The sequence below is a fragment of the Odontesthes bonariensis genome, chromosome 18, assembly GCF_027942865.1.
Source record: "Odontesthes bonariensis isolate fOdoBon6 chromosome 18, fOdoBon6.hap1, whole genome shotgun sequence".
NCBI lineage: Eukaryota > Metazoa > Chordata > Actinopteri > Atheriniformes > Atherinopsidae > Odontesthes > Odontesthes bonariensis.
The window spans coordinates 17,977,068-17,996,273 of NC_134523.1; the positions used below are offsets into that span (position 1 = coordinate 17,977,068).

A 19,206-nucleotide genomic window follows, 5' to 3' on the forward strand; every position below is an offset into this window, starting at 1 on the left:
TATCTTATTAAAAAAAATAGTCACATGAAAGTCTTGTGCTTAGCTTTAAGTAGAGTGCATACATGCAGATAGATCGTTGTAAAATTAGTTTTGAATCAAAATATTATGGGTACTGAATAATTGACAAATTTGCAGTCTTGTTTGAAAGCCTGTACACAATATCCCTGACAATTAATTAGCTGAGTTAGGCTATGTTTAATTTTTTTTCACTTTTCAGCGTGTCAGCTACTTTTGTGTTTCGGTAAGTTAAAGACATTTCGTTATCTACTAACTCTCGTGGATAAGGGAAATCTTAACACAGCCTTGAACCGACAACAGCGCCGCTGTAGGATAATATTTGGTACTATCTCAAACTACTCTCCCGGAACTGTGGAGGTGAAATGAATATAAACGCTGATTGAAATGGCGTCAGTCACCATACGTGGCTGGGCTCTCTGCACCGTGTGTCTCCTAAACTTACTGTTTGTGTTTATATCCGGTGCAGATTTCATTCGGTTTGTGTCGTTTCGAGCTATTTACCACAACATCACGGGGGAGACGACGCTCTGTCAAGGTAAGCTCTCGTAACTTTAGAAAGGCAGACATCCAGGAGGGGTTGCAGTTAAGTTTGATGGAGGAATTGTTAGGGACACCGATAAATACATTCTATACCTATTCACCATAAATGTGCGACTAATATAAAAGATTATTTATTTATTATAGATTAGTAATTATTTTTATATTTATCATTTCCATCTCCCAAAATCGTAGGATATCTATACACTACGCGGTATGGCACGTGTATTGCCCGGCTAGCTCAGTCGGTAGAGCATGAGACTCTTAATCTCAGGGTCGTGGGTTCGAGCCCCACGTTGGGCGCTCAACTTTTTTTTTATTGTAACTGTTGCTTTACACTGACGAACACGTCGATTTCGGTTACGCAGAAGCGGCAGTTTGGTCGATGCTGCGTCAAACTCCATGTTGTTAGTTTTCTCAACGGGAACATTTATCAGACGTGCTAAACGTGGAATGTGTCTTGTTACATTTCTTATGGTATTTCGTTCAAATTCGTGACATTCAGGATAGCTGCTGGGGACTGTATTCTGTGGCATGTTTGACACTTGAGTGCATGTGAACAATACTTTTGTGTTCTCTGTGGCTCCATAGAGGCCACTAATGATGTCCTCTCCTAATTTGTTTTTATGTGATAACACTGCTACCACCAAGTTAGAACAATGTGAACAGCCTATTTTCAACGAAATAATGTCATTTTTGTCCTCAATAGAGGAGTAATGAGAACATTAAAATGGCAAATTTTATAGAAACTTTTCTCATCTTTCTCCTCATTTGCCTAAACTAAGACTCCATACCATGGACGGTGGCCTTGAAGGACAGCTCTGTCCTTTGGTCTCTTGTTGTGGATCTGTGCCTGCTGGCTCTCTTCGCCACACAGCACAGTCTACTCGCCTGGTTACCTGTCAAACAGGCCCTACAGTCAGTGCTGGGGGCCCTCAACAGGACGGCATACTGCTTCACCACAGCACTCGCTCTTCAGGTACAGTAACAAGCACTCTCAGAGTATATAAAATCTAAACTTTATTCTTACAGACAACTGACCACATTTTCATTTTGTTTGTGTCACTGTCCGGCTGTTTTTAATCTTTTGATTGCTTTGTATATTTCACTTGAGCTTATTTCACAGGTACAGTACATGAAAATATAGTAAAAGTACATAACTTTTACAAGCAGCTTAGGGAGCTACATTTCAAAACAGACCAAAAGCAGAACAAACAACCATCGTATAAACAGCGTTCTGAAACTAACATAAAAGTGGCCATATATGGGCAAAAAAGGAAATAATCTGCTTGAATACAAACACAGTTAAACAGACTGAAACAAATATCTTTGGAAGGTCATCAGTTATTTTTCATCTATTTGAAGCTGTTTTGGTCATTTTGAGCATCTGTGTAGTTGTTTTTCTTATATTTTATGCTGTTTTAATCATTAAAGTATTTGTAGTATACATGCATATCTATGTGTTCTATTTAAGCTGTTTCATTTTTCAGTGTCATTTTGAGTCTCTCTGTTGCTGTTTTGCATCTTTTTTAATATGTTTTAGTCATTTTGAGCCTCTTTTTAGTACTTTTAGTCTCTATTGTTTTTTTGGATCTCTCTCCAGCTGTTTTAGTCATTTGCCCCTATGTACTGACTTTGGATTTTTTTTTCAGCTTTTGTGTAGCTTTTTTTGTCTTATTCTTTTGTTTTTGTATTTTAGAGATAGTTATGAGTCTCTTTCTTCTTGTTTTGAGTACTTTTCACTGTCTTTCATTTTGTTTTGTTGTTATTTTGAGTCATTTTTAATCTCTCTGTTGCTGTTTTGAGTCAGTTTGTGCCTTATTGTAGCTTGTTTTGAGTCATCGTTTATCTCTGAGATTTTTTACCGCCCTTTTTATGGTAGTTTTATTGCCTAAAAAGTTTGGTGAACAGTTATGGAAGTTTTTCTGTGCCATCAGAGTTTGAATACGAATTACTAATATGGAATTTTTACAGCATCAAAATTAGACTTTGAATTTGAAAAACCAACAGTGTAAAAAAAATCAATTTCTAAAAACAACGCGGGTGATGGTGCTTCGGTGAGTGAGTTTACTTTATTTGCCATTTGTGTTAGTAAAATTGAGTAATAGATATTAGTAATATCTATTGAGCTGATATTAGCTTGATTGGCTGCCATTGGATGAATTTTTCGAAGTTTTTTTTTCCATTGAATTTTTTGAAGTTGAATTTATTTCCACTGAATTTTTTTTTAGAAATTGATTTTTTTTTTTTACACTGTTGGTTTTTCAAATTCAAAGTCTGATTTTGATGCTGTAAAAATTCAATATTAGAAATTCGTATTCAAACTCTGATGGCACAGAAAAACTTCCATAAACAGTCAGTAATCCTTACATGGTTACAATTATAGTGTTATGTGTAACTTACAGCTCTTTTCCCCTAACCCCGTCATGCTTTATGTTTCAGTCTGCATCATTGTTTTCTTTCCTGTGCTAGGTCTTGATGCGTTTCTGGCAGCCTGTGACTGGCGCCCCCTGTCTGTGGTCTGTGCGTCATGCACCCTGGAGTGTCTGGCTCCCTCTGCTCTGCTTTGCACTGCACTTCCTCTGCTGGACCATCATCTGCAGCATCCTCATGATTTTTGATTATCCAGAACTACTGGGCATCAAGCAGGTAGGAAACAATGGCAGGGATGTGGTTTTGTTTTCAGAAGTGGGAAAGTCAGAGACTCTAAGAACAGTAAAAATAATAAACAATATTCTTTTAATTTTTTGGGGAAATGGTTGTTTGCATGTTGAATTAATGTTAAAAATCCACCTTTATACTAACTTTTAAATACTTTCAGTTAAGTTTTTCCTAAAAAATCTACACCCCAATAGTTCTAAATTTAAAAGCAAAGTATTCACACCTTTCAGTGAGTACATGGATAAAATACTTGCCATAAACTGCAGCTTAGAGGTTTCTTGGGAATGATCCTTGAGCTTTTGAAAGTTTCTCCCACTCGTCTCGGTAGAGATATTGAAGCTCAGCCTGGCTGGAGGCGAAGCATCAGTGTGCAGACATTTGAAGTAAGAGCTCTGTTGAGAGTATCGTAAAAATGATCTTAATGTTATGTGTGGTGGATATTTCAGTCTTTTATCTTTATTTAGAAAACACTTAGAGGAAAAGCTTTTGCTTTGTCAAAGTTAAGAAGAAGTTATGATAAATGACCATTGATTTAATCCATTTTGATTTGAGTTAGAATCATAACAACATGCAGTCTGATCGCACTATATATTGGGCTTTTTAATAAAATGCATCAGTTCACGAAGTTAAAAATACATTCTAAAAACTTCTTCTTTCTCAGGTGTATTATGAGTGTCTTGGTTTAGGAGACCCCCTCGCTCACAAGTCACCAAAAGCCCAACGCTTCCTGTCCCACCTCCGCCACCCGGTGTGCCTGGAGCTGGGAGTCGTCCTGTGGCTCCTGCCGGCCTTATCCCTGGACAGGCTCCTGCTTGCAGGGACTCTGTCGACCTACCTGGCCCTGGCGCACTCCCTGGACAAGCAGGATTTAGCCTACCTCTGTGTGCAGCTTAAAAGTAAGATGTACCTCTTTGCCGAGCCACACCGGGGCAGTCCCAGCGCCGTAACTGAGCAGGACGACAGCAACCACAAAGAAAAGTGAGGACAAGCTGCTTTGTTCTGAAGCTGTCTCGATATTAACCAGAAATATTGTTTCAAAGTTGACTTCAACTGTGGCTGCGATCCGCTGCGATCCGCTGTGATCCTGGTATCTGATGTTTTTATGTCTTTGAATGTGGTTTTTGAAAGGGAGAGCGTCATTACATCTTTTAAAAACTTTTGGAAAAACACACCTTCTCTAGAAATGGAGACCCGTCAGTATTTTCAGGATGTGACCCTTAATTAAAGTAAATTGTGTCATCTGTTTCAAATTCTGATCAATTCAAGAGGAAATATTTGTTCAAATGGATTTCACACAGAGGATTTTTGTAAAGGAAAACTACTGCGCTGACTTTTTTTTTGTTTATACTCTCAGTTTGTCTCAGTTTGTTGCATTCCACATGCCAATTACATTTACACTGTATTTCTCTTAAGGCTCATTTCAGATTTGATTATCCTTGAAGAACACTGTCGCACTGAGATTTCACACTGGGAAAAGCTGTGTCTGTCACTGCTTGATGGAAAAATATCAAAGTCTTGTGACATTTCTGATACTATGAATGTATTTCCTCAGTTTTTTCCCCCCTCATATGTGTGCTGGGAGCACACATAATTTTATATTACTTGAATCTAAACACACTGGGTTTGTATTTTGTTCCTCATCTTGTCTGACAATTCAAATAATGTTAGCTTAGCAGGGGCACCCATGTTTTTTAAAACTTGTAGTTTATTATCAACTCATAGTACTGTATTGTATACTGTACACTAATGCTGATTTACCATGTCTGAGACCTCAGTGTAACTACAAATATATTTTTTTGTATTTTCATTACCATTTTCAAGAAATATAATAACCTGATGTGCCATTCTCTTCCTCGTACACTTGTCCTCTTTTCTTTATTCGTACTTTTTTTAACACGCATTTCTAATATTCCTTTGTTTTTATATTAGCTATCAACAGAGGGTCATAAGGTCTCCAGCAGATTTGTGCTTGTCCTGTATCAAAAATAAATGCAGAAATATCTCTGAAACAACTTACTGATGAATCCACCCTCTATTATAATGTTCAGTGTCAGTGATAAGGAGGAAAGACATCAGCAATGACCTTAAAGAAGAAAGAGTTAAATGTTTAAGTTCATTACAGTACAATTAGGAGGAGCACATTTGGAAGCGGTGCAGGAGAAAGCCTCTTCTTCTAAAAGAACCAGACCAAAGTGGAGATGTTTGGCCATAATGCACAGCATATCAGCACAAACACCTCATACCAACTGTCAAGCACGGTGGTGGAGGGCTGATGATTTGGGCTTGATCTGCAGCCACAGGACCTGGGCGCCTTACAGTCATTGAGTCCAACATGAACTCCTCTGTATACCAAAGTATTCTGGAGTCAAATGTGAGCCCATCTGTCCGATAGCTAAAGTTTGGCTGAAGCAAACGCATGGAAACCGCAATGAACTAAAGCAACGTTGTAAAGAGGAGCAATGTAAAATTCCTCCACAAGGAGGTGAGAGACTGATAACATCATACAGAAAACTAATACTTTCAGTTATTGCTGGTAAAGATGATTGTAGAAGCTATTTCTTTTAAGTTTTTCATAAACAGCTCCTGAATTGAGTCTGTTTTTATTGATAAAACTAAAATATGGCATGTGCTGTTGTTCATCTGATGATGTATTAGGCCTACAAGACTTAGTAAGGCAAGGCAAGTTTATTTGTATAGAACAATTCAACAACAAGGTGATTCAAAGTGCTTTACAGAGACATTAAAACAGTAGAAATAAAAAGCACGATTTAAAATTCAAACAAAAAATAAAGAAATAAGAACAATAGATAAAATCAGTAGTTAAAATATGATCAAGTTTTGAAACTCAAGCTTCAGATTTGGAGCTTTATTCAAATGCAGCCGAAAATAGGTGAGTCTTCAACCTGGACTTAAGTGTTTTTAGTAAGGACAAAGTATATTTTATATAATAATATATATATATAATATATTACATATATAAGTGTCCTAAAATGTAAAACCTTAGAATTGAAGCCGCTCATTTATAGTTTTCTCACCTTTGTTTTCCTCTCATCGAACAAATTTTACACTGTAATATTTCTATTTTAACCATAGCAAAATGATTTGATCCAGTTTCCTCAGCAACTGGGTGACACCAGAGGGAATATCCCTGCGCAAAAAGGGAGTAATAAAAACAGAAGAGCGAAGTCGCCTATTTTTAAAAGCATGGCACAACGTTGAAGCTAATCAAGCCCTGTCCTGCAGCTTTGCGCACTGCCAAATCTGGCACCACTAGTTACCGCCGCAACCCCCTCCACCTCCACCTCCACCACTTCTCCAATCAGCCCTGTTGGACAGAGAGATGGGCTGAGGGGGGGTTGGTAGCCAGGCAGACGGCTATGCTCCTTAAATGCCTTTTCTTAGGTCCCGCAATATGGTGTGGGCCACTAAACTCTGTTGACGGAATTGAACGTAATTATCGGATTAAAGCCTTGCAGCTCTGAAGCTGGAAATATTAACTACCACTCCGACGACAGAGGCGTCTGCGTACCCTGATGCACAGTTGTACAGTCTTTGGGTTAACTGACTGAGTAACAAAGTATTTTTCGTTATCGAAGAAAGACATTTTCCGTCGTAAAGGGATTTTCCGTCGTGGAGAGGAGCGCATGACGCACAAGTGGAGATGTAAAGTCGAGGAGGATTCCGATTTGCGAAAACTGCGGCATTGGTGAGTTTGATTTAATGTATTTATCAAAGGTTCATTACACTAAAGCAGTTAATTATTTTTGCTTAATGTTTTGCAAGTTAATTTAAAGTCAAGTGGGGTAATCTTTTTATAAAAAGATTAAACTTAGATTGGACAACAGCCAAACAAGACTGCAGGTTTGACCAAAGTATTCTAAGCTGGAGTCCTGAAACTTGCAAATATAATAATTGTTTGTGGCTGTATTGTGTCCAAGTTAGGTAATATATGCCATTATTAAAATCGTTTGTTTAATAAGAATAAAGGTTTTATTCTATATTTTATTTTTCTTTTACAGACAGTTCCTGGAGGCTTTGAGGAGGTCCACTGACCATTTTGTCCAAAGGCGTGTATCTTTTCTGTTATGTCTGTCTCCTCTCTGCCAGAATGGAAGCAGCTGCTTCTGGAGAAGAAGAGGAGAGAGGAGGAGGAGCGGGAGAGGAGAGACAAGGTGGAGGAAGAGAAGCTGGCTAGCATGCCTGCTTGGAAGCGAGGGATCATCCAGCGGAGAAAGGCAAAGCAGGAGAGCTTGGGAGACAAGGACAAGGACCGAGACATCTGCCTGCTGCAGGCGGATGTCAGATCTCCTTCTGAGTGCCTGAGTGACACGGACAGCTCTGTTACACTAAATCTGGAAAGTGAGCCGTCACTAAGTCCAGATCTGGGACAGTGGCTGGATGCAGAGCCCAGACTAATGAGTCAGGTGTCTGTGGAGACCATAGTTCCAGTCCATGAAAACCCATTTATCCGCACACAAAGTGTGTGGAAGAAGGCCAAAGATGCCGAAGCCGGGAGCGAGCTGGAAGTTAAGGAAAAGGATCAACTAAGCTTCAAAGGTCATGATGTGGAGATGGGAAAAGGACGTGATATAGAGCTGAAAATGGAGAGGTTTAGAGACATTACTGATAAAGAGAAGAACAGGGACAAGAGTCAAGGAGGAGAGAGAGAAAACAGCAAGGATGGATGTGAAATGGACAAAACCCAATGTAAAGAGTCAGTCAAGGACAAAGACACAGAGGAAAAGGAAACCAATCCAACATCTGGTCCATTTTCCCCCCTTGTTCCTTGTCTTCGGACCATCCGTGCTGACAACATCATCATCATCGAACAGGACCGGAAAGGCAGCGATGACAGGAGGGGTAGATGGAGGGAGGTGGAGAGGGAGAGGCCTCAGGAGGACCAGCAGAGGAACAGAGGGATGAAGATGGACCTGAGAGAGATCCTGGCCGGAGGAGGCAGCGTCACAGAGATCCGAGCCTCTGAAGTTCTGATCATAAAGCCGCCTGCTAGCCCTGAGGAAATCATTCCTGAAGGGAAGGGGAGAGATGATGGAGAGATGAAGAGCAGCGTGGATTTAAGGAAAGAGAGTATGGGCAGGGAGCTGAGAACAGACATGTCCTGGCTGAGAGAAAAAGAGAAGGAGAGACCCTGGGGCCAGGCTACAGTTATTAATAAAGGTGACAGGAAGGACAGTTTGGATGATAACGTGTTCGTTGAGAAGGGAGGGAGGGTCAGCCAGCTGCTGAGTAAATTTGGAGAGAATTCCAAGTCTCCTTCTCGATCTAAAAGCTCTGACAACTTCCACCAGCCAGGGAGGAGGAAATACTCAGGAGATCAAGATGACCGACAGTCTGAAGAGAGGAAGGCAGATGGAAAGAACATGTTGCTGAAAAACATACCGAAACGCTCCTTTAGCTTCTCGGATCGAGTCATCAATGCTGAGGAGAATGGGTTGGGTGATGAAGGCTGTTATGATAGAATACATTCAAACAGGAGTGTCCCCCCATGTGCAGATGTTACTGGCATGGGGAAGCAAACTACGGCAAAGATCAAACTGGGGTGCGCAAGACTTTTAGATAAAGACCGCTTAGAAAAGCATGGAGATGTAAAAACTGAGGATGAGAAGGGAGGGACTATCCAGAGGAGGAATGAGGCAGAAATGGGGAAGAAACACAAGAGTGAGGTTAAAAAATTGGAGACTGTTGATAAGAGGGCTGCGGAGAAAGTAGGGGATGCAGATGGAGACAAGGGGTTCACAGTGGCGTCAGTTAAAAACACGGAGGGTATATCGTTTGCAAGAAGAGTGCCAATAAAGCAGGATGGGAAAGCAAGAGCTGAAAGAGAAGTGAAGCGATTGACAGGGGAGATCAGTCTGGAAAACATGGAGAAAAATTCAGAGGTAGGAGGACAAACTGAGGAAGTAAGTGACAAAGCTGAACTTCAGAGAAAAGATGGAATGGAAAACACAGTCCAACCTGAAGCCAGTGATGTCGTTGCTGCAGCAGCATGTGCGCTCAGTCTCATTCAAGGTGCTGAAAGCCAATCCAGACATGATTCAGCTTTATCAGAGAGCTCCAGTCTGCTGTGCACAGTCACAGATAGCGCCATCCATAGAGGGCCAGAGTGGAAGGGTACGGGGCCACAAGAATCTTACCTCACACACTCTGTGTTGTCCCCACAAACTGAGGATCTCATCAGTAAAATAGAAAAAGTAGGAGACACGACAGTTTATATTAATGAGAGAATCGGACGGGCTTATAAGGCTGCACATGGAATGACCAAAGAGGAGGAGCAAACAGGAAGCGATGGTGGATCAGAGAGTCTGACACACGATACAACCCCCAGGTCTCCCAAAAGGATTGCATCCATTGGGATCCCACCAGGCCCCCTCGAAATTCAAATCCCCAGAACTGTGTTTTATGTTGCCGAAGAAATGTTGGAGAGAAGAAAGGTTGAGGGTCGAAGCAGCGAAGGACAAGACTGGGAAGGAGGGCGAGGGGTCGAGAGGAGGGATAGCTGGAGAATCGGAAAACCTTTGAGCCGTATTGAGTCCCTGCGAGAGAAAATACGACAGCGGGAGCTGGAGAAGCTGAGACAAAGAGAGGAGCGGGATGGAGATGGAAATGAAGCCGCCGAGATCTGTGACACTCAGAAAGCTGAGGACAGGTTTGAGGGGAGGGGAAGTGAAATTGAGAAAGAGTGGGAAGCTGCGGCTTGTGTACAGAAGAGGCCAGTCGAAACAGAGTGGGAACAGGAAGAGGCAGCGCAGCAGACATCCATGGCTGCGTTTGACGTCACACGGGAAGTCAGCGTGTTGAAAAGCTGCCCTCAGCTTCCTGTTTCTGTCCCCCATCTGCAAACAGACACGGGAGAGGAAGTGACAAGTGAGTACGCCACTGCTACCTCCGAAGTTATCTCTGATAGCTCCCAGATATCCGAGGATGAAGACGACCCCCTGAGACATGTAGAGGAGCAGCTGAGGCGCCACAGGGGCCGACACAAGAGCAGAGAAGAGGAACAAGAGGAGTTTTTTGAGGAGGGTGTGAGGGAAAACGCATCGTCTGGCGATTCTGCACAATCTCTCTCTCCTTCCCCTCCTCATCCGAACTCCCTGGCAGCCATGAGCCGGATCTACAACTTGGACAATGTGGGTTCCAGATCAGGCTTGTGTCTGAGGGACAGGAAAGTAGACATCCCATCATCTGTGCACCTTGTTAAAGTGAAGCCGCTCATTTCAAACTCACAGCAGGGGGACAGCAAAGCACTGACAGGGGACGACATCCGTGGGGTTCAAAGTATACAACGGCAGATAGAGCAGTTTCAGTTAAAAGAGCAGGAAGCACAGAAGTCTTGTACCTCATCAAATGCTTTTCTGAAGGACAGAGAGAACAAGGGACAACAGAGCCCCAAAGGAGTGTTGAAGCAGCAGGTAAAGGATGATGAAGGAACCCCAGAGCTGAACCCCAAAGTATCCCCTCAGCATGTTTGTTCTCCATCGTCTCAAGTTAGGCAACCTATCACCATCACTCCCTCATTTCTCAGGAGCCAGTCACCGGACAACACTCTGAAACCTGCAAATTCTGCCCCAACGCCGGCCTCCTCCCCGTGCTCACCATCTCCTTCCCTCTCCCCCAGCGTCTCCCCGTCACCCAGCCCATCACCAACACTCTTCTCCATCAGGAGTGCTTCTGGGGGCCAGGTGAAAAGAGGCGCCACCATCACAATCACCCCAAAAAAGCCTGTCGCAGGAGGACCCACGGCGAAAGCCACGGCAAGACCCACGGCAAGACCCACGGCAGCAGGGTCCACAAAGGCGCCATTCCAGCAAACGACCCCCGCTGTGGCCGAGCCAGTGAAGAAGAAATATCCAACAGTGGATGAAATTGAGGTGATTGGTGGATATCAGAATCTGGAGAAGTCCTGTCTTCTCAAGAATAGAGGGACTCCAAAGAGGGTGAGTATAACACCAGATAACATCTTTCTCTTCTATTTTTAACGTGCCATGATGCAAAGACGTTTACATGCTACCAAAATGGTGATGAAACTAATTGGACTTCAGTGCTTTTCAACTGCCTCATCGCCAAGCAGAATCCCTTTCACTCAGAGAACATCCCTTTTGATTGAGAAGTGCAATCAGAAAGAACGACTTAAGCCTGTTAAAGCCTTATCAAGCACGACATCTTGATTCTTAGCCATAAAATCCCGGAGTGATCTTCTTTGCCATTTGCTCCTGCGCTCTAATTCTGTGCAGACTTTCGACTTTTACCCTGTGATAATGACAAATACCACTGTACATTATTTAGTCACATTCTCATTAAGAAAGACACACTAAACCATTGAAAGACAAAACAAACTGCATGTATTATAGGTGTTTGATTCTGGTACTCGGGTTGTTTCGGGTCCTGCAAAAAGACACAGTTAACAGTAAAGTAGCAGGCTTCAGGGGAGACAGAAACGTTTTGTAGAAAACCACAATGGCACGCAGCCAACTCTTTCCTCTTCTTTTTCTGTGCATTTCATCTGCCTACCTAACATCACATGCTTGTCTGTGTGAAAACAACGGCACACTTTTGTTCGCAGTATTACAGCCTGAGCAGCCTCAACTAACACTGCTTATGAGTCTCAGTGGAGCCAAAGCTGATGTGAGGATTTCTTCTTTTTTTTTTTACTTTTTCTGCTCTTGTATAAAAAGGGAAGACAATGTTGCTCAGCAGAGCAGAAATGCACTTTGCCTTTTAATACACCATCCTGTGAAGATGATCTGAATCTGTTTAGTAGTTTCACTGCCTGTTTGGCGAATGAAGTTGCTGTCTTGTTGTTTTCGAGTTGTTAAAATGCTTGTAATTTCCCCTCAGCGTGCATCTATTGCAGACTGCTTCCTTGTTCCTGTGTACTAATTCTCTTTTTTCTGTTGACTCAGCTCTCTTTGTCTCTCTCACAAATCGCTCCTTGTATCATCTTGGCTCTCTCCTAGTCGGGGTTTTGGATTGTTAGACTGTAGTCTTGGCAGACAGTTGTTGACCACGCTGACCTTCCACGGTACGGCTGAGTGTTACTGACAGCAAGCCACCAATGTTTAGCTGGACGTGGGTGGGATGGAAAGAACGAGAATGATAAGACGATCAGAGAACAGCTCGGTGGTAGGGTGGTGGAGTGGAAGGGCACATAAAAAATGGCAGTTTGTTGTCAGTTATATGGGGAGGATTAAAGACGTGTTATTTTCTCTGACAGAAACTCCCTGTCACACTGCATGTTTTTGCTCACTTCCTTTTTCAGATGTCTGAGCTTCCTCGAAAAAAAGAGTCAGAGTTAGACACAGGGAAGTGACGTGGTGCCCATTTTTAAATCCTTAAACTCTTGTCTTACAGGACCATCTGTTTCTCAAGGCTCCACACTGGGGTGAAAGAGAAACCTCACATATATCTGTGAATACATTTTTTTCCTCTTCAGTGACCATATTTATACCATTCTGCGTAAAAGCACACTTCTTTTAAGAGAGTGATGACCACAGAGCGATTTTCTGACCACCTGTCGCTCTCACGTTGATGCCCTCAGACGGTTTGACGTCAGGTCTCCTTCCCTCCCCCCTCTGAATCATGTCCCAGTGGGAGGGGTGGCCTGCTTGTGTCTCATATTCCTCCTCTCAATTACTTTTCATCTATCTTCTTTCTTCTTGGATATTTGTGAATCATGTACATCTAATTTGGCTTAATTTAGGGTCCTCCAGATTATTTTTTCTTTCCACTAGATATCAATTTTTGATCAAAATGCATTTATTTTTCATTGCATTATCTTTCCTTTTTTAGTTTTACATAGGACATGACCTTGAAATACATCATTATACCATTATTGCTTCCAGATTTTTACATCTGAAGATGCGAGGTTCAATTTTACTCCCTCCCTCTTTATGCCTCTCTTTCTTGTAATTATACTCATGTCTCCCCGGATGCCTCTGATGTCCTGCAGTGTTAGCCGGGGTTAATCAGGGTCAGGGAGGGAGGATTAGCTTCCTGTGCCTTAGCATGCTTCTGTCAGCCTCTCCTGAGCACAGCTATAATCTGAACTCCTCTACAGACGGCCACAGTAAAGAGTTTAGCAGCTCCGTGTCTGCACCTCAAAGTGTATTTACACCCCGTCTAGGCTGAGCAGCTGTTATTATAAAACTGTATATGTGCTGGTGCTTCCTGTTGCATTTAGGTCGCATGTTTACACCACGAGACCACTGGGTAAACAACCTCCACAGGGCCTCATTCTCCTTTTTTAAAAGAACCAGAAGTTTCCTTCAGCTTCTGCTTCTTAAAGCAATACTATGTAACATTTCTACCTTAAAATAACAGCTTGAAAAAAATTGTGCGGCTAGAATGAGTTTTAATATTACGATTGGCCTGTCTCCTATGCCCTTCGGGGGTCTGAGTTGGAAAAACTGCGCTATGTAACTTTGCTGGACCGGCCCGGGAGCTGAGCGGAAGTACTTTGACTTGCTTTCTGGCACACCTACCGCAAAAACAAATAGACCCCTCTCACGCTCCCAGGTACATTTGATTACTCTTACCTTCTCGGTCGACATAGCTTGTACCTTCTGACTCCTCGCCTGTACGTCAACAAACGTGAAAGCGAAAGGGTGTTGTATTTACGACAGTGTAACCGTACATTACCTCCAAGCCTGTAGGGGGAGCTCCATAATGGGCTTTTTGAGAAGTTACATTGTATTGCTTTAAAATGCATCACAATCTCAATTTATTGAGTGCATGAAGTGTTCAGTCAGTAAACATTGCACAGGGAGTATTTCTGCTGTGTTAAGCCTCACGCTGTCAGTTGACATTACAGTGGCGGCGTTCAAACGCCTCACACAGACAGACCAAAACACTCCAACAGCCTCCAACATGTGTCTAGATGACAATGAAAAATATTGAGCTTTACCCGTAGAAATTGCCTAACAGTTTGGATGTGAGTGTTTTGATCAGCTTACTAATTTTCCTTTCAGTTTCCGTACAGTCGAACAAACTTGTTCCTCCTTAAACCTGTCTTTTTTTTCTTTTGATTTATGATATCTTCAAAATCTGATTTATTCAAATATTTTTCATACAGCTTAACCAACATTATCAGCAGTATTAAAACCAGTATCATGTGAGATCAGTGATGAGCAATAAGTTAGAAATCAATCACCTGTTGGGAAGATTTTTATACCACTTTGCCTTGAGCCAATAGATTCAAACCAATTCAATGTAATACAGTCATAAACCTAAGAAATCAAATTCATTCAAATACAAATGAGTCCAATTCATATGATCCCAGTTAAGAAGAAGTTGCCTAGCTAAGGAAACATTAATTCTATCCCCCGTCCTGAGCATGCAGGAGACCCTTTTAACAGGAAGAACCATACTTAGGAAGGACGGTCATCCGCCTCGATCAGCGTGAGGTTGAGTGGACAGGAAACGACAAGCACCATAACACCAGTCCAGGGAACAGTAATGTCATATGTATTTGGAGATTAAAAGAGGGCAGAGTGTGGAGAGGTGCATCATGGGAGGTCCCCTGGTAATCTAGGCCTATATCGGCAACTATGGGATGTTTCAGGGTCACCTGAGCCACCCCAAACTGTAAGAGAGTGTCTGCTTTCCTGAGCCCAAACTGGCAGCTGGTTCCGTAAGACCGAAACACTCTCGGTGCTTAATTTTTTTGTATTGTCTTGTCGTTCATTCTAGCCTAACAATAGAATTTTTTGCTGCCATGTCTGTGTCTGTGCTGAATTGATGTAATTTCTATGCATGCCTCTTTCTACTGCCAACATGCCTTGGATACAGTCGACCATGGAGCTCCGAGGTTCATTACAAACCTTAAAGCTCTTCATCACTATTGTACGTTGTATTCTCGGGTTGGATGGTCTGCCTTGTCTGCCTCGTCTTCCTGTACTCAAACACTGACACATTCTTATTTATAAGGCTGTACTTGGCCTTCTACCATCCTACGGATGGACCTATATTCTCAAAAAGAGTAGAGGAAGTTATTGTGTCCACTGCCAAGATTTGTTCCTTTTAACTGCAACTAGATCATGTTCTGAGTTGGGGGGGATTTGTGTAGATATGCTGCCCCCTACGCTTTGAATCGGCTTTAAAACTGTCTGAATCTTAAACAGCTGCTCTCATTGAATTAATTTTAAACATTCAAGATACTGAAACATTTGGCTGTAAGTGTTTTAATTGATCATTGCTGCCCCTGTTTATGAAGACTGTTGTGAAAACTTGATAAGTAAATAATTCGATGACTCTTTTAATATATATTTCCTATGCTTTGTTGGCACTGTTGTTCTTTCATGTGTAAATGTATTCCTCTTGTATATGTGTCTATATTGTTGGTCTGATATGCTCTCTATATTGGCTGGTACACTCTTGAAATCTCAAGAGTCTTATCAGCTTACATATGAAGGACTTTACAATGTGCTCAACCATAAAAAAGCAAAAACAAACAAACTCTACAGTCACACAAGCAATTGAATAATAATCTGATTTCATAACACCTTTCTGTTTTAACAGTTTCCGGGGAAGGTGTGTTTCAATGAGGACCAGCTGGAGCAGGTGTGCGAGTACCCGTCAGAGACCTTCATGCTGACGTTAAGTCCCCTGTCTCATGAGCTGGGGATGCCGGAGAGGCAGCAGGGAGAGGAGGCGCAGGAAGAGGAAGAGGAAGGTGAAGTGGAGGGAGGAGCAGTCTTGTTCAAGAGCATGAGGAGCATGGGAATTACAAAAGGGCCGCGTTTAAGAGTGGGTCAGTTTCACCCCCTTCTCAGAAAACATAAAGTGTAGCGAGATGGTTTCAGCATGTACCTTTTTTCTCATTAAACGCCTGTTAAAAGGTTTGGATTTCAATCATTTTAAGAAGTTTGATTTTCATTCAACTTTATTTACATTGTACATTTCATTTCACATAAACCAAGTGTGCATTACATTACATAGCAAGTAATGTATTCATGCAGTGGTGTAGTGGTGCCTGGAAATGTGGGTATGCTCTTGATTTCTTGATTTAAGCAGCCTGTCCAAAAGAGTACAAAATTAGTGCAATGCAGATCATGTCTTTGCTTTTGTAGGGAAATGAAAAAATTCTGAACAGTACTGAATCTGATGCACATGTGAGATTTGAAAGTGAATAGGCTCCATAATGACTGGAAAATAAGTGGGTACTCTTTGTACAGTATACCCTGCACTGCACCACTGCATTCATGCATATAGGTAGATAAAAATACACATATATGCATATCCAAAGACATACATATACACACATTCACATACATACATATATATATACACAGTTTTTGTTTATTTTTGAAACAGTTGTAGCTAAACTCAGGTCATCAGCAAACGTTGATCTAATTATGGGAAAAAAACATTATTTTACCCAACAACAATTAATCATGCAGTAACTGCCTGATATCTTTGTGCCATAGACCTCTACAAAGACTACTGACAACATGTTGTTTTACCCAGATAGTTGGGTAACTTGGTGACATGCTGTTCATTATAAAGAAGATCGGAACTGTAGTTTTTCCTGACTCCACAAACGCAGTTCATGAAATATTGACCAGATTTGCACTAATCCACTGTGAAAAATAGCTCCCAACAAATACGTTATCAACTCCTGTTTTAGAAATGTTTGCTTAAAAAAACCAAAGTTTTTTATTATTTATTGTAAAACTTTCAACATCTTCTTTATACAAACTGGTCACACCCCAGTAAATGAACATCCTGTCAGATGAAAATGTCTTTGTAGCTAAATGTTACATAGGTCTAGAGAAAAGCAAAAGCTCCAACTCTGTTTAATGTGTAGTTTATTCCCCTCTGGTGTTTTGTTGTCCTTGTAGTGCATATTTTTGTTCAGTAAGAGCAGTTGAAGTGGTAAAATTACCTCTCCATCTTAGGAAGCTAGTTGTCATGCTAGTTAGCATGGTTGTTAATAGTGCATTATGTGTATATTTCATAGCTTTTTATACTACTTCTATGTTTTTAAGCATGTGTACTCAACTATAAGAGGTTAAATTAAGGTTATTGGTACAAAACGGCTAACAAACTAGAATCTTACATCTATTATAGACACTTGTCTAAGTCAGTGCTAATTTTCTAGCATATTACCAGTTACACAAACATCTGGAGGGAAAAACACTGTCGCTGGCCATGAAATTGTCAAACTTTTTAGTTACTTCTTGTCAACTCAACACTGAAAAAACAAAACAAAATGCTATTTAGAGATCAGGATTTTAATATAAGACTATCAAATGTATGCTTAATATATTTTTGAATGTCCATATAGTTTATTATGTTTGAGTGTTTATTCTGTCTTTCATTTAAAAAATATCAGCATCGGGGTTGTAATGTTAGTGTCAGTTAATTTACTAAAATAACTAAAAATATTTACGTCAACATTACTTTATAGTTTGCAACATTTTATTGAAATAGCAGCTACTGAAACAAGACGTATGAAGGTATTGGTCTGAGAAAAAAATTGGATGACATTTTTGTCCTGAAGTATAGAAAAAGTGACATTTTCACTCTTTTGTAATTAGCACAAGGTAAGCACAGTGGGCAAGCTCAGGAAAATTATGAATTGAAGATTATAAATCATACAGAACATGGAATTTTAAAAATAACTCAAGCTGGAGAGTAAATGGAAAGGGATGGTTACATTTGTGGCCATCACAAAGCCATAAATGTTACTGTTGGTGAATGGGAACATCCCTAAAATCAAACATGACTCCTATATTCACCGTATTTACCTTCCATCTCCATCTCTCTGTCTTCCAGATGAGTCTTGCCCTCGATAGAAGCCAGTCACCTTCGCCAAAATTGCCCATGTGATGAGATCATCGACATTTTATTGAGAAATGTTTTGATTTTTATTGTGTTTTTTGATTAATTTATGTTTCTTGTCCTTGTAGCATTTTGTTTAATCTAGTATCAGGAGTTAACTTAGATTTATGCACTTGATTAAAGGGACATAAACACATAACTGTGTTCACTGTGGGAAAATATTACCCAGTTTATTTTCAGGGAACTGAGGGACAGCTGTGAATGTCTAAGTGTGGTTTGTATGATTAAAAAAAACCTTCAGGTGTGCACTGTTGAGCGTTGACGATCACTCTTCTTTGGAATATAAAGAAATTTATGCAATTTTATTTTTTAGATGATATATTTTATAGTTTATTCTATGTTCATATCTTTCAAATTTTAAGTCAGCACTGCCTGAGCACAGAAAAAAAAAAGACAGTGATTTTAATGTCATCTGGTTTCATGTGCCTGCTGGATTTGCCCATACAGATGACATAAAGATCAGTTAACAGAGATATTTAGTCTGAAGCCTTTCAGATGCTCTGAACCTCCTCTCAGTGGGCATTGTGTTACATGTGACAGATTTTGCTGCAATGTGGGGTGTGATGCTGGTTATTTTCCTTGGGGTCGAATGGAGCCTTGCTTTTCAGAGAAATATTTCTGCTAACTGTTTGGGTTATGGGCATTGATTTTAATTAAAGTTATATTTTGTATTTTTTCCCATGTGGAAGTGAATGGAAGTCCCTGAGAGGAAGGGGATTTTATAACAATCAATTCAATTTACTGCAGCATATTACAGCTGATATTGGACTTTTAGCTGCATTTATAATGTTTGTTGTTTTTAAAACAATACAATTGGCAAAAGACTATGCATATATATTTTTTTGCTATGACAGTTGAAGAAGCTGGCTTCAAGAGCAAAAAGCTAATAAATATTTCCGCAAACAGTTTTATCTTCTCTTTTCTTCGATTCCTACAAAAAGGTAAGGTATTTCTTTCTAAGTATATTTATTAAGTCTGTAAAGGAAATTTACTAAGATTTAAACTTAGATCTGACATTGGAATCTTGCCACACTTCTTTATTGTATTTCTTATTCTTCCTCAGCAGATTTCCCACCATTCATACACCTTAAACATTTGACATTGATACATAATTTTGTCTCAATCCTAAGA

At 40.8% G+C, this 19,206-nt stretch overlaps 2 protein-coding genes and 1 non-coding gene across 5 annotated transcripts; all 3 read left to right on the forward strand.

Annotated features, from left to right (window-relative positions):
* Positions 1-367: 367 nt before the first annotated feature.
* On the forward strand, positions 368-5,063 carry nrm (nurim). The gene is made up of 4 exons (XM_075449609.1): positions 368-553; positions 1,341-1,534; positions 3,028-3,204; positions 3,878-5,063. The coding sequence occupies exons 1-4, from the start codon at positions 403-405 to the stop codon at positions 4,196-4,198; spliced, it is 843 nt and encodes a 280-aa protein (XP_075305724.1). The 5' UTR covers positions 368-402; the 3' UTR covers positions 4,199-5,063.
* On the forward strand, positions 786-858 carry trnak-cuu (transfer RNA lysine (anticodon CUU)). Its single transcript has one exon. It is a non-coding gene; the product is annotated as a tRNA-Lys (tRNA).
* A 2,544-nt stretch (positions 5,064-7,607) lies between the features above and the next one.
* ppp1r18 (protein phosphatase 1, regulatory subunit 18) lies at positions 7,608-18,980 on the forward strand. 3 transcript variants are annotated; one of them, XM_075449707.1, is made up of 3 exons: positions 7,608-11,171; positions 15,751-15,982; positions 18,010-18,980. In XM_075449707.1, exons 1-3 carry the CDS (start codon positions 7,632-7,634, stop codon positions 18,027-18,029), a joined length of 3,792 nt encoding a protein of 1,263 aa, XP_075305822.1. In that variant the 5' UTR covers positions 7,608-7,631; the 3' UTR covers positions 18,030-18,980. The 3 variants fall into 3 exon arrangements, with proteins under 3 accessions (XP_075305822.1, XP_075305821.1, XP_075305823.1); XM_075449706.1 differs by having other exon boundaries at positions 15,751-15,978; XM_075449708.1 differs by having other exon boundaries at positions 15,751-15,904.
* Positions 18,981-19,206: the final 226 nt, after the last annotated feature.